The sequence below is a fragment of the Stegodyphus dumicola genome, chromosome 4, assembly GCF_044657685.1.
Source record: "Stegodyphus dumicola isolate Sdum_Otavi_A_Nest chromosome 4, ASM4465768v1".
Classification (NCBI taxonomy): domain Eukaryota; kingdom Metazoa; phylum Arthropoda; class Arachnida; order Araneae; family Eresidae; genus Stegodyphus; species Stegodyphus dumicola.
The window spans coordinates 198,422,590-198,436,104 of NC_140771.1; the positions used below are offsets into that span (position 1 = coordinate 198,422,590).

At 31.4% G+C, this 13,515-nt stretch overlaps 1 protein-coding gene and 1 long non-coding RNA gene across 3 annotated transcripts in view; one reads left to right on the forward strand and one right to left on the reverse strand.

Annotated features, from left to right (window-relative positions):
- The window catches only part of LOC118205162 (tRNA (34-2'-O)-methyltransferase regulator WDR6), a 104,277-nt gene that overhangs the window by 76,953 nt on the left and 13,809 nt on the right, over window positions 1–13,515 (forward strand). The window contains exons 21-22 of one of the 2 annotated variants that reach the window (XM_085815900.1): window positions 1,831–2,126; window positions 9,324–9,470. In XM_085815900.1, coding sequence (XP_085672026.1) covers window positions 1,831–2,126; window positions 9,324–9,470 — 443 coding nt within the window. The remainder of the gene's footprint in view (window positions 1–1,830; window positions 2,127–9,323; window positions 9,471–13,515) is intronic. The other variant, XM_085815901.1, reaches the window with a different exon arrangement.
- The window catches only part of LOC146997797 (uncharacterized), a 43,938-nt gene continuing 42,554 nt past the window's right edge, over window positions 12,132–13,515 (reverse strand). Inside the window, exon 3 of the long non-coding RNA XR_015040856.1 lies at window positions 12,132–12,394. This is a non-coding gene — a long non-coding RNA (uncharacterized LOC146997797). The remainder of the gene's footprint in view (window positions 12,395–13,515) is intronic.

Here is a 13,515-nt window from a genome sequence, read left to right on the forward strand (position 1 = left end):
GGAAAAATCCTCCATAACAAAGCTAGTTAGGCATAAAAAGCTCTTTCTCTTAGGCAAGTTAGATGAACAAATGACAGTGATGAAATGTTTCATTAACTATATTGTATTAGTTGGCAGAGTAACTAATTTAACTTGACTAGATTTTTTTTGCTGTGCTGTTACGATATTCACCGTGACTTTTTTCACATGATTTTTTTAATAATTTTGATTTTTAAAAATCGAGTGTCTTTTTGTCATATTTGATTTTAGGATTAGTTAATGAGTAAACACATTTTATAAATTTATTTTTCTCTTGCCCGCCAAATATTAATAATCTTTAATATGCTTAGCTACAATTATTGTGTAAACTTTTCTGGAAGGATCAATTTATAAGATTTGTCTTGCATAAAGTCCTGATAAATATACTGTAACATTACATAAAATAGAAGGATTTGTTTATCAAAAAAGTTATCATCACTAACTTCTAAAACATTTACTATTTAAAGAAAATTTCCAGATGAAAGATTGTATGTAATATTAATCTCATAAATATTTCTTTTAAACTGTATAAGTTTTCTCCCTCTTTTTATGTTACTAATAAGCATCACTCCATTATTAAGTTTATGCATGTATCCAAGATAAGAAAAATTTATCTTAAAACAATGTTTTCCAATGTAGAATGTGATTGTTGAATTAATTTATTAATGATGAAATGTTATAATGTTTTTATTAATGATGAAATGTGTAGCATAATATATTAAGATTTCTAAAATTTAGAATCTAAATCAGAATTTTTACTTAAAAGTGTTTTGTAAGTCCGTGATAGTAACTTCTAAAGTTCCAAGGCATTGATTTATAAGTCTGACAGATCTGTAATTATTTAGCAAAATAAAACTGTAGTTGCCAACTTTTTCAGTTTTTCATCACATCTTACAGTCTCCAAATAAATATCGGTAACTTTCAAATTTAATTTTTAGCCTTGATTAAGGAAAACTTTTCTCAGCAATGAATGAACTAAATTTAAATTATTTAAAATCCATTCCCCTATCCCCTAGTGATATTTCACTGTAATTTTTCTTATTCAATTTTATTTTATCTGAAGTAATTTAATCTACTGTGGGTATTTGTAGAACTTTTAATGGAGATTCAGCCGGTGTTTAGTTAGTTAATATTAGTATTTAATTTTGTTTTATATCAAATATATGATATATTGAGAAGTTTATCCTATCCACATGATAGTACATGCATTAATTATTAATTTGTCATTGTATTTAAAATTACTTTGATAAATAAAAGCTCTTCTTTACTTCCAGTGGATGAGGAGTAAATTTGCTGAATACTGGTAGTTCAGTCTGGTGTACAAATTCCGGGAAACAGACTGGCTGCATGGGCGTTTTCATGATTTTCTCCATGTATAATGTGTAAAGTCCTCTATGAAGGCACTCTTTCCCTTAGGCAGATAGCCCCTGAGTACTTTTCCATAATCAAAAAACCAAACCAAATTAAAACCTCCATACTCAGGCTTTTCTCATTGTGAAAATGTTGGAAAATGACTAAATTAAATTTATTTAAGAATATAAATTTTAGAATATCTTTTTAAATATTGAGGAATGTTACATTAAGTTTCGTATTATAAATAGTTCAGTAACCTAAATCATGCATTATAAAGTGAATTTAAGTCCATTTAGAGTTCATTTGAAATAGCATTGCAGCACAGTGTGAAAACGGGAAGAGAATCTCCCAGTTTTTCATATTTTGAAGCTGGCAGCTTTGCAATACATTTTCCCTGCTTGTTGAAGTTAAATGAGATTGTGTAACTTAGCATAATTATGTTGTTATTTTCTTTTATAGGGTTTATACATTTGATGTCCATATCAAAGAGTTGTCAATTTGTTACAGTGTACAGCTTGGAGAGCATTGTATTTTTACATTATCAGAAATCAGAATTACTGAAGCATCTAATGATAATCTTTTGTTTGTCACCGGAGCAGCTGATGGAAAAGTTAAAATCATGAATCACCAAAATTATATCCATTTATATGATAATCAAAATCAGATACAAAATTTAGTGTCAAAGTCTGATGAAGTTTTTCATCTAACCTTGCATCAGTCTGGTATCAATGCTATAGATCTAAAGCAGATAACAGGTATTATAATTTTGTTTTTGGCATTAATATTAAGATTATAAATTTAAATTTAAAGTTAAGATTCTCTGTTAGATTAGAAAATATTTCATTTCTCAGAATGCTAAAGAAATAAGAGGTTTTTTTTAACAGACGAAAAATTTTTCATCAGTAAATTTATTAGTAGCTATTTACTGAATAATAATAACCATAAAAAAAGCACTGTTTAAATTGAATACTAAATAAATAAATACTAAAAAAAGCACTATTGGTTGGAAAAATTTTGTTATTTCAAAAGGTATATATAATTTGTGCATTATTTCAAAAGGTATATATAATTTGATGTAAACTGATCATTTGACATAATTTAACACAAATTAGTTGATTTTCTGGTGAAAAATAAACATTTTTGGACTTCCATCAGGAGTTAAATGAGAGATAATTATGGTACATGCTAGTTATGTTTATTCTGATGCATTTTGTAAATAAACTGTTTATGAGATTAAATTAAGATTTAAAATTTATGTCAAAGAGATTATTGAAAGATTACCCTGCCCAGTACCATCCAAAAAATACTGTTTGAAAATTTTCTTAAGTATTTAAAAAAATTAAGATATTAAAATTTTAAAGATTATGCATTAGAAATAACAAAAACGATTTTTTAGCAATTACATAACATATAGCTTCAAGATCATTTATTAAGCACAAAAAAGCTGAAAATGTTCATAAAATTATCAGATAGATATATTATAAATTAAATGCATTGTAATTTATATCAGTCACGTATTTTATTACGAAAAGTAAAATAAAGATTTAAATTATTAAGAAGTATATTTACTGTTATTAAATTGTTCAATTTATTGATAAATAAGAGCTTCTTTAATATGTTAACATTGAAAGAGGAAATATGAAAGAATAATTTTTGAATTTGAAAAACAAATTAGAGATTTTTGTGCACTTTCCTGAATGGCAGCATTATTTTAGCATATGCTGGGCCACTTTCAGCACTTTCATCACCCTAATCGTTATAGTTGGCACCCCATATAATTTAAACATGTTAATTATTTAAAACAAAATAAAACTTTATTTAATTGCAATTTGTAATAACAATTTAGTTGTTCAGCCCCGAAATTTGGCTCCTAGACAGCTGTTTTTGTCACCTATACCCTGGATCAACTCTGGGTGTATGATAGGGTGTGAGATAGATAAACTATAGATCAGGGATGGCCAAACTTTTGGGATCCGTGGTCTACTCCACATTTAAAAAATCAAAGGCGATCTACCAATAGCAGAGCTAAATTAACGTAACGTGCATGTTTATATATTTGTTTTCAGTAACAAGAAAAAATGGTAAATTATCTAATTTTTGTAAAAAAACTTATTATTAATATTTACAAAATAAAAATTTACTGACAAAAATAATCAAAGTATTCATATATAAAAAATTGACCACCCTATTCACTTCGTTTAGTTGAAATTTGGCACTGCATATCTGCGACAAGTTTATCATATTGTGGCTGGTACGAGCTTATTGCAATGCGTAAACACGAAATTAAATGTTCATCTGTTAAACGCGACCGATGTTTGGTTTTTATGGTGTTCATGGTTGAAAAAGCAGATTCGCAAAGATACGTTGATTCAAAGTATGATTTCAAATACAAAATCAATTTGTAAATATTTGGAAATGTTTCCTCAGAAATTAATTTTCAAAAATCAGTATAGCTAGATGCTCTGGATTTAAGAAATATATCGCATCTTAATTTAATAATTTCTTCCTCAACCGTGACTGATGTGTTATCTATTAAATGTCTTATTTTTTCAGATACTCCATCAATGTTGACATTTTCATTAAATGGAAATATCATAAAATTGAGTATTTCTTCCAACCTAATTAAGTCAGCAAATCTTCTTTCAAATTCTTCAAACAAAAAATCTAAGTGTTCGGTGAAATCTTCGAAGTCTTGGTTTGAATTATGGATGCACTCTTCCTCCATGTTCTTGAAGTTTCTCAATTCATGTTTTCTTAATTGAGACGCATACCTTTTTATCGTTTCTTTAAAAGTTTTAATCGCGTTCATCATGTCTGTTAAACATTTATTCTTTCCTTGTAGATTTAGGTTTAAGTCGTTAAGTTTTGAAGTGATATCGCAGAGAAAAGCTAGTTTCATAAGCCATTTCTCATCTTCCAATTCAGTAATGTGCTCTCCTTTCATTTGTAGAAAATTTTTCATTTCTGGTAACAGAATACAAAATCTTTATAAAAAAGCACCACGGCTTAGCCACCTCATGTCTGAGTGCAATAAGAGATCTCCATACTCTGATTCAGCTTCTTCCAGAAGCACCCGAAATTGTCGTCTCTGAAAACTTCTTGAACGAATTGAATTGACGATTTTAAAAGCAATTTGCATTATATCATTAGACTTTAGTATTTTTGAACACAATACCTGTTGATGGATAATGCAGTGATAGCTGGTAAAACTGGGAATTTCCTCATTATTATTGCACAAGGCAATACCAATTCGATTCCTGACCATTGCTGAAGCTCCATCTGTTGTAATAGAAACCAATTTATATATTGGAAATCCTGTCTTATCAATAAAGTTTTTAAATGAATTGTAGATATCTTGGCCTCTCGTTTGTCCTTTCAATAGAATTATAGTTAATAACTCTTCTTTTGAAGTCATATCTTCAAAAACCATTCTCACAAAAATGCATAACTGTGCAATGTCACTAATATCCATGGATTCATCAAATTGAAGTGATAGGAACTTACAAGCTTTTAAATCGTCATTTAATAAATCCTCCAAATTATTATTCATAGCTTCAGTCCGTTGCAGCACAGTGTTATGCAACAAAGAACTATTATTTATTGACGATATTATTTCAGATTTGTTTTTAAAATCGTGGAAAAGCACTTCTCTCGCTTTGCAGAAAGCTTCTTTTATCAGTTCTCCATCTTTGAATGAGTTTTTTCGCTTTATCAAAACTTCTGTAATTTTAAACGACGCCAATGTTACTGCTTTAGCTTTGGTGCCCTGGTCCCATTTCACTGGTCTCGTAAATAACGATTGTTGTAAATGTAAATTAGACTTTAATTCCTGCACTTTAACTTTTCGAAGTTTACTGCTGATTGGAAAGTCTGTAGTGTATTCTAAGTGCATGGTTTTAAAATGTCTTTCGACGTTTGCTTTTTTTGGTAGTGCCACACTTGAGTTACATATAAGACAAACACATTTCTCCTTCACCATAACAAAAAAAGAAATCATCTTCCCACTCATTGTGATAATGGTATATTTTACTTCTCTTAGCACTGGTACCTGGCTGAATCATTTTGGATGGGTTGTTGAAACAACAAATTATCGTATCAGTGCGATAAGAAGCAAGCGGCTACAACGTAAGATGACTAACTGAGAACTCAAACTAAACGGGCGGGTGTGACGGGTAGACTAGTCAAATCGCCGCGTCGCTATCATCGCGCCACCTACTGGATATAATCTAAGCATCCTATTCTGTCAAGTTGTTTCTATTTAATTCTCCACTGTAAAATGACAAATTCATTGTATTACTTTGCACAGTTTGTTTTAGGTTTTAAAGCGTAAACTGTAGTAAATTTTTATTTTAAATAATTCATTAATTCTATGTCATAAGTCAGAAATTAAATTGCTAATAACTGAGATCATTATTGAGATGGTTACGCGGACTACCTAAAATGTCTTCGCGGTCTTGGCCACCCCTGCTATAGATCTTATGAGCTATAGAACTTGCAACACTTGCCAAAAGCCATCTCTATGTTCTTTCTGTTCTTGCTCATAAATTTTGACGCGTTATTGTGTCTGGAGATTTTTTTTTGCAAGGCTGGATTTTACATAATGGCTAAAAACAATATACTTATTTCTAGATGGAGTAAAAATCTGAAATTATCTCCATATTGCTTTAAGGTGGGGGGAAAGAATTGCTCACATGATTGTAAATGTAATCCACTTTATAAAAAAGTGTGTAAGAAAATATGCTATTACTTTAAGAGATTTTATTGTGTTTAATACACAAAGAAATGCAAAAGTTTGTGTCCTATCAATATAAAAAATACTCCTGTACTTTTGCCACGATGTCTCTAAACAGATACTTTTTTTAGTTGGCTGAACTAAAAAAGTGTGCAAAACTGGTACCAAAATAATAATTGCCATTTCATGTGCCATAATCTTTGATTTTAGTATTTTCGTCCACATAGCCTATGTATATATGAATAAATATTTCTTATTATTTCAAAAATGTGCTGTTGGGGAATTTTTGATTGCATGTTTTTTATTATGGAAGTTAAAAACTTGCATTAATATTCAAGTTCAAAGTGAAGTCTGATAAATTGAATGAGTTTTATGTCCCAATTTTTGAAACTTTTTAAAATTTTAGCAAGAGAATTTAAATGGATGATTATATATGCTTGAAAAATTTTACGATAAAATGCTTTTTCATTGTTTTAATATTAAAGAGTTAGATTAAGGATAAAGCATTTCTATAATGATAACTTTAAATTAGGCATTCAAATATGTTAACTCTTAGCAAATGATGTATTTATTAATATACGAAGTGTGACAATTAAATAATCAGACTGCTCATGCCCTAGCCATTAGAATTGGTGTGGATGAGTGGAAATGGAATGTAGTTGACCTTGATGCTTCTGATGCAGGTGGCACATTATTCCATTCCTCTATCTAGTTCAGTTGGTTTTTCATCCTTGTTTGAGTAAGATACAACATCTCAATGTTGTACGAGGGCCATCCAGGAAGTAGATTACGTTTCCGTCTGTGTCCACTAGGGGCGGGGCTAGCGCGGCCATCTTGGGGTCAGAGCATTGCACAGCTCAGTCTGCATCTAGCCGTGCTAGTGAGAGGTTCGTGCTGTGCTCCGTTCAGATACTGTGACGGTTTGAAATGTCTGCGTTAATTGAAAATCCCGCGAGCTGCGAGGTGCGCTCAGTAATAAGGTTTCTGACTGCAAAAAACTGTAAACCGATAGAAATCTATTGGCAGCTTCGTGAAGTGTATGGGGACAACATTATCACTGAAGGTGGAGTGCGTCAGTGGGTCATAAGATTTCAAAATGGCCGAACCAATGTTCACGACGAAGATCGAAGTGGGAGACCCAGCATAGTGACCGCCGAACTTCTCGAAAAAGTCGATGCTAAAGTCCGTGAAAATCGAAATTTCACAATAACGGAACTTTCTTTGAGTTTTCCACAAATTTCGCGAAATTCAGCGAAAAGCTTGGTTACCACAAGTTTTGTGCAAGATGGATTCCAAAAATCTTGACAGAGGACCACAAAAATCAGCGAATGGCTGCAGCGTTGAACTTTTTGGACGCTTACCATAAGGATGGTGACTCTTTACTCGATCGCATCGTTACTGGTGACGAAACATGGGTGAAACATGTGAAATGTGAAACGAAATTGCAATCAATGCAGTGGGGGCACACAAGTTCTCCCCAAAAACCCAAGAAATGCATGCAAACAATGTCGGCAAGGAAGATGATGGCGACTGTTTTTTGGGACAGAAAAGGTGTAATTTTGGTGGACTTCCTGGAAAGAGGCACTACAATAAACTCTCAAAGGTATTGTCAAACTCTCCAAAAACTCAGAAGAGCAATTCAAAACAAGCGCAGAGGAATGTTGAGCTCTAAGATCTTGTTGATTCACGACAACGCCCGGCCCCACACGGCAAATGTCACTCGTAAAGTTCTTGAATCTTTTAAGTGGGAGTTGTTTCCTCATCCGCCGTACAGTCCCGACCTGGCACCGAGCGACTTCCACCTATTCCCAGCAATGAAGAAGTGGCTGGCTATGCAGCATTTTGATGACGACACACAGCTGCAAGAAGAGGTAACGAAGTGGTTGAAGGCGCAGGCGGCCGAATTTTTCGACGAAGGAATTTCCAAGCTCGTACATCGCTACGATAAATGCCTTAATTTGTATGGTGACTATGTAGAAAAGTAGTATTTGAGTGTGGCTTTCATCTGTATATAATAAAATTTGTTTCCTATACTTTGTTTATTTTTTTATTCCAAAACGTAATCTACTTTCTGGATAGCCCTCGTATAAATCTGAAATTCCTCTTGAAATTAAAAACTCTAACTGAATGTTTAAAATTGTTCAAGGAAGTGCTTGGAGATAATTACATGTACATAGTCAATTTTTAGAATGGCACAAACGATTTTTGGAATGTCGGGAGGTTGTTAAAGATGATGAATGTTCTGATCAACCTGTGACATCAAGAACTGATGAAAACATTAAGAAAATTATTGAAATCATGCTTAAAGACCGACGTTTGAGTGTTCAGATGATCTCAGATATTATGAACATTGAAAGGGATACAATAAGAAACATTTTCACCCAGAATTTGCATATGACGAAAGTTTGTGCAAAACTGGACCCCCCCGAGCAAAAAAGGAACTGGAAAAACATTTGCCCTGACAATCATGAAACGCTTCAAAGAAGATCCTGAACTGATTGAAGTCAATCTCATGTGACAAAACGTGAATTTTTCAGTATGACCCTAAAACTAAATGACAATCCATATACTGACAGACCTCCTACATTGCCAAAGGCCAAAAAAGCTGGAATGAGCAGGTCCAAACGGAAGGTCATGCTCATCTTTTTTTTCAATATTAATTGTATCATCATGATTGAATGGGCCCCCCAAGGCCAAACAGGAAACCAGCAGTACTACATTGAGATCCTGAGAAAGCTTAGAGAAAGAGTGAGGAAGAAAAGGCCATATCTGTGGAGCAACAACACACATTTTGTACCAAGACAACGGCCCACCCCACAACGCACTTTCTGTGAAACATTTCTTAGCAGACTGTGCTCAAACATCCACCGTACTCACCAGATCTCATACCATGCGACTTCTGTGTGTTTCCAAAAGTGAAAAGTGCATTGAAGGAAACACATTTTCAGTCTGTAGAAGAGGTGAAGGCAAAAATGGCAAACTTACTGAAGAAGGTGACACCTAATGACCTGTAGCATTGCTTTGAATGGTCGAAAACTCGTACGTAGCGATGTTGATAGGAAAAGGGAGTGTGTTGAACGGGACTAAAAGGTATTTGTATAATTTTTTCAAAAAAGCTAATTTTTAAGACTAGTCCAGCTATTTAATTGTCACACCTCATATATTTAAAAAGGTGTTTTAGCATCTTTCAAAATGTTATAAAATTTGTTTTTAAATTTAGAAAATACTTGGTTTATATGTTGTGGAGGGGATGATAATGCTCTGTCTGCTGTTTTGATACAATTTAATGAGATTTCTGGTGATGATCCCTCAATTCAAGTTATTGCTGAAACTCGTGTTTGCAATGCTCATTCTTCACAAATAACTGGTAAGATAAACTCTTTTGAAAAAATAAAGTATGTGTATTATTCAATGCACACTTTTTCAAATATTCAGGTATCATTTGTACATTTGTTTCTTATGTGTTAAATGTATTTTTTGCACTTGTGTGTGAGTGTCTATATATATATTTATGGTAAAAAAAATATGTTAATCAAAATTCTAATTTAAATTTGCAGTAGTCCCTCAACTCTCTATTTTAATTTGGTTATTTTCTCTTTCTATTCTAAAAATAATAATTGCTGATAATAAATCTCTTTAAGCTGCATCATTTCAAAATTAATCACTCTCAGATGATTCTTGTATAACATTGATGGCACAGGCATTTGCAGTTTGCAAATTGAATCTCAATCAAGCAATCAAAATAAAGTGAAAAATCAGTCTTTATGCCACATTCTCTGTCTCGCTTCCATCCTACCATCCAGCTGGTTTACTTTCCTTTGCTGTACTTTCTTTATTAAAATTGTTGCACAAATGTGATTAAAAATGGGGGCACAGATTGTGCCCATTGCTGTATGTAATTCAAGTTAAGACTCTGCTTTTCATGCATTAAAAAATTTTAATTTGGAACAACTGCAAACATCTTGAATGTGAGTACTTGCTTATACATTGGTTATCATCATTAGCACCTGCATCATCAACATTTATCTTCAACATCTGAATTATTTCCATGAACTGAAATTGTGCATTGCCAGTAAATTTTATTTTCGTGTGCATCCGTAATGAAACATCATTCATGTTCAAATACTTTCTGATATCCAGTATGTAAAAGAAGGGAAAACAATTGCTGAATCTGAGATTTAATAAGTGCTTAAAAACAACTTAACAGTTCAAAATTTGGTCAGAGTATTTCTAATAATATACAAAGTTACTTAACAAGAGTTTAGAAAAACCAGCCTTCCCCGTACTCCAAATCACAATGGTCTTAGTATTTACATATTCTTTCATTTATTCCATACTAGCAGCTTCGCTGCCAGCCTTCGTCTGGCTTTTAAATGTACCGGGAAAATGGCTGAAGGGCTGATTTAACACCAAATGTTAAATTTAAAAATTGCGTAGAATTTTACTCTGCAGAACAACTTCATAAAAAATTATTATGTATAACAAAATTATAATGAAATAAGCAATATCCCTTAATACAAATATTAATTATCCTAATAAATAAATTAACCAACTTCCCTTTGCAAAATCTTAAGAATTCAAATGGTATAAAGGAGGTTAAGAACTTTGCTTCCTAAAAAAATCACTCAAAACTTTTCAATATCTTAAAAACAGTGAAATGAGCAATAAATAACATAAAATAATACAAAAAACAAAAAATTCTGAAAAGCAAAGTATAATTAATGATATTTTATCTTATATTTTCAACAGAAAAATATACAATGAAATAAGCAATATCTCTTAATACAAATATTAATTACCCTAATAAAAAATTAACCAGCTTTCCATTAAAGAAAAAAAAAATCATGCAAACTTTTCAATATCTTAAAAACAGTGCAATGAGCAGTAAATAACATAAAAGAATACAAAAAACAAAAAATTCTGAAAAGTAAAGTATAATTAAGATATTTTATCTTATATTTTCAAGAGAAAAAAAAAATTACAATGAAATAAGCTATATCCTTTAATACAAATATTAATTATCCTAATAAAAAAAATTAACCAACTATCCGTTGAAGAAAAAAAAAAAAAATCATGCAAAACATTTCAATATCTTACAAACAGTGAAATAAACAAAAAATAACATGAAAGGAACTCAAAAAACAGAAGTCAACTTTATCAAAAAAATTCAATAAAAATGTATTATATATATATATATATAAATGACAATGAAATATGCGAATCTCTTAAAAACAGTGACATAAGAAATACGATGAAAAATTGTTGCCAAACCCATATTTCTAAAAGAATGAAACTATTCAAAATGATGCGATTTCATCAAAAATCTATCAACAACAATAAGACAGGAAAATTGTTGCCAAAATCATATTTTTAAAGATGTGAAATGTGAGAAGTGTACTCGGAAGCTTCATTTAAAAAAATTTTTAAAAATACAAAATATTATAATTTTTCCAAAATTCTTTTTCTAAAAGCAGTCGCAAGGATGAAAGTTTAATGTGTCCAAAAATCAAAGAAAAATAAACTGTACATTTTAAAAAATAAACCTTTTTAGAAAAAAGCCCATTAAAAAGGTGTTAAGCTCCCTTTGTTAAATAAATTCGTATTTAATCGATTTATTGAAACACGAAATTTATTTTAAGTTCGTAAAATAGCTAAGTGCTTATGTTTCATGAAGATGTGAAAATGGAGTGTGTAGAGTAAAATCTCGATTTCCTGTAGCCCATTATGTCACAAAATGACGCGATTTCGTAACAAAACATAAAATTAAAAAAATTCTAATTCGAATTTTGAAAAAATCACTTCGAGGTGCACTGGCTCTTGTCTAGGTGCACCTATATACCAAATTTTGTAGCCGTGAGTCTATTAGCTTACGCTTGGCGCGAACGAAAGACACACACACACACACACAGACAGACTCTTTCTTTTATTACATGTAGAGATGCATGAGACTTCAACATAATGTGGGTTCTTGGCATATTAAAATGTGCTTGATGTGAACAATTCTGTAAATTATGCATACATAGCACTTTATTAACAATATGAACAAATAAACAGATATAATTCACATAAAGCTATAATATAATGTTTCTTCTAGCTTGCAGCATAACATACTTCATTGCATCCCCTTCCTGTGATGTCTGGGTTCCAATTTGGAATCATGCGACAGAGACAAATGCGTGTGCCAGTAAGTTTAAATGCACATGCGCGGTGTTCACGGGATCATGACATCTCATCCTTAAAAGATTTGATAGTATCTTTCAAAGACCTCTCAAATACTTACAAAGAGATCTCCTAAAACAAAAAATAATAACAATATTCATGAAAGTTTTTAGTTTAATTAACCAATTCTTTCTATTTCAATTAAAATTATCTCAACATAAATTCAGTAATATTAATCATTAAATCATGAATCGTTTAGAGATGTAACATTCTAACTTTTCCTTAAACCTAAATCTTTAAAATTTATGCTAAGCACGTAAACAAAATAATGCAGTAAATTATTAATATTAAACTAATTGTCCTTTACCAAACTGTGGTTCTGTGTTTAAATATTAATTATTTCACATAACATTAGAAAAATTTCAAAGTTTGAAATTTTAGGTTTTTAAGAAAATATTCAAATCAAAATCAAAATGTTGATAATGTTTCAAAAGTGATTTTCAATCACATATCAATCACTGGAAAATATAATCACGCCATTAAGTTACATCATTAATATAAAATTCAATATAGTCTTTATGTTTGCTGAGATGTTTGTTTATAGTTCTCTGGAAAGTTGCAGTGGCATTTTTTAATCCAAAGCATATTTTCCTTGGTATGTCACAAATAAAGAAAAGTATTAGCACTCAAGGTTTAGTCACATTTGGCAGGATCCTCTAAGAAGATCAAAGTGATGCAATTTGACTTTAACCTTTGGTAAATTAAGTTTGTGGTATTTTTCATTGGAAAGAAAGTAATTTTAGTTTGTGAGTTCAGAAAACGATAGTCCACATAATCTTACAATTCCAACTTTCTTCGATTCACTTCTGTTGGATGCAAATGTTCACTTTCATATCAAACAATCAATCTCAGTTGCACTAGCTCATCTATTTGTTGATCAGCTTCATTTTTTAGAATTTCAGGTATCCAGTAAAACCCATATCACACATGCATTTGTTTCATATGAACAACTGTTTCAGACAATTTTTCTGCCTGGCTTACTATTGAAAGAAAGCCCTGTGATTTTTTTCTTTCTTTTCGAAAAAATTGCAAGTTGTTTGTATTTAACCAATCAGCCATCGGCTTGTGTGTAATGGAGAACCAGTTTCCTCTTTACGCAGAGTCGTAGCTAGGGTTTTCAGCTCCCAGGGACAACTGAAGATTTCGTGCCCCATACTGCTTGCCAAGGATGGAAAACATTTAATTCTAAAATG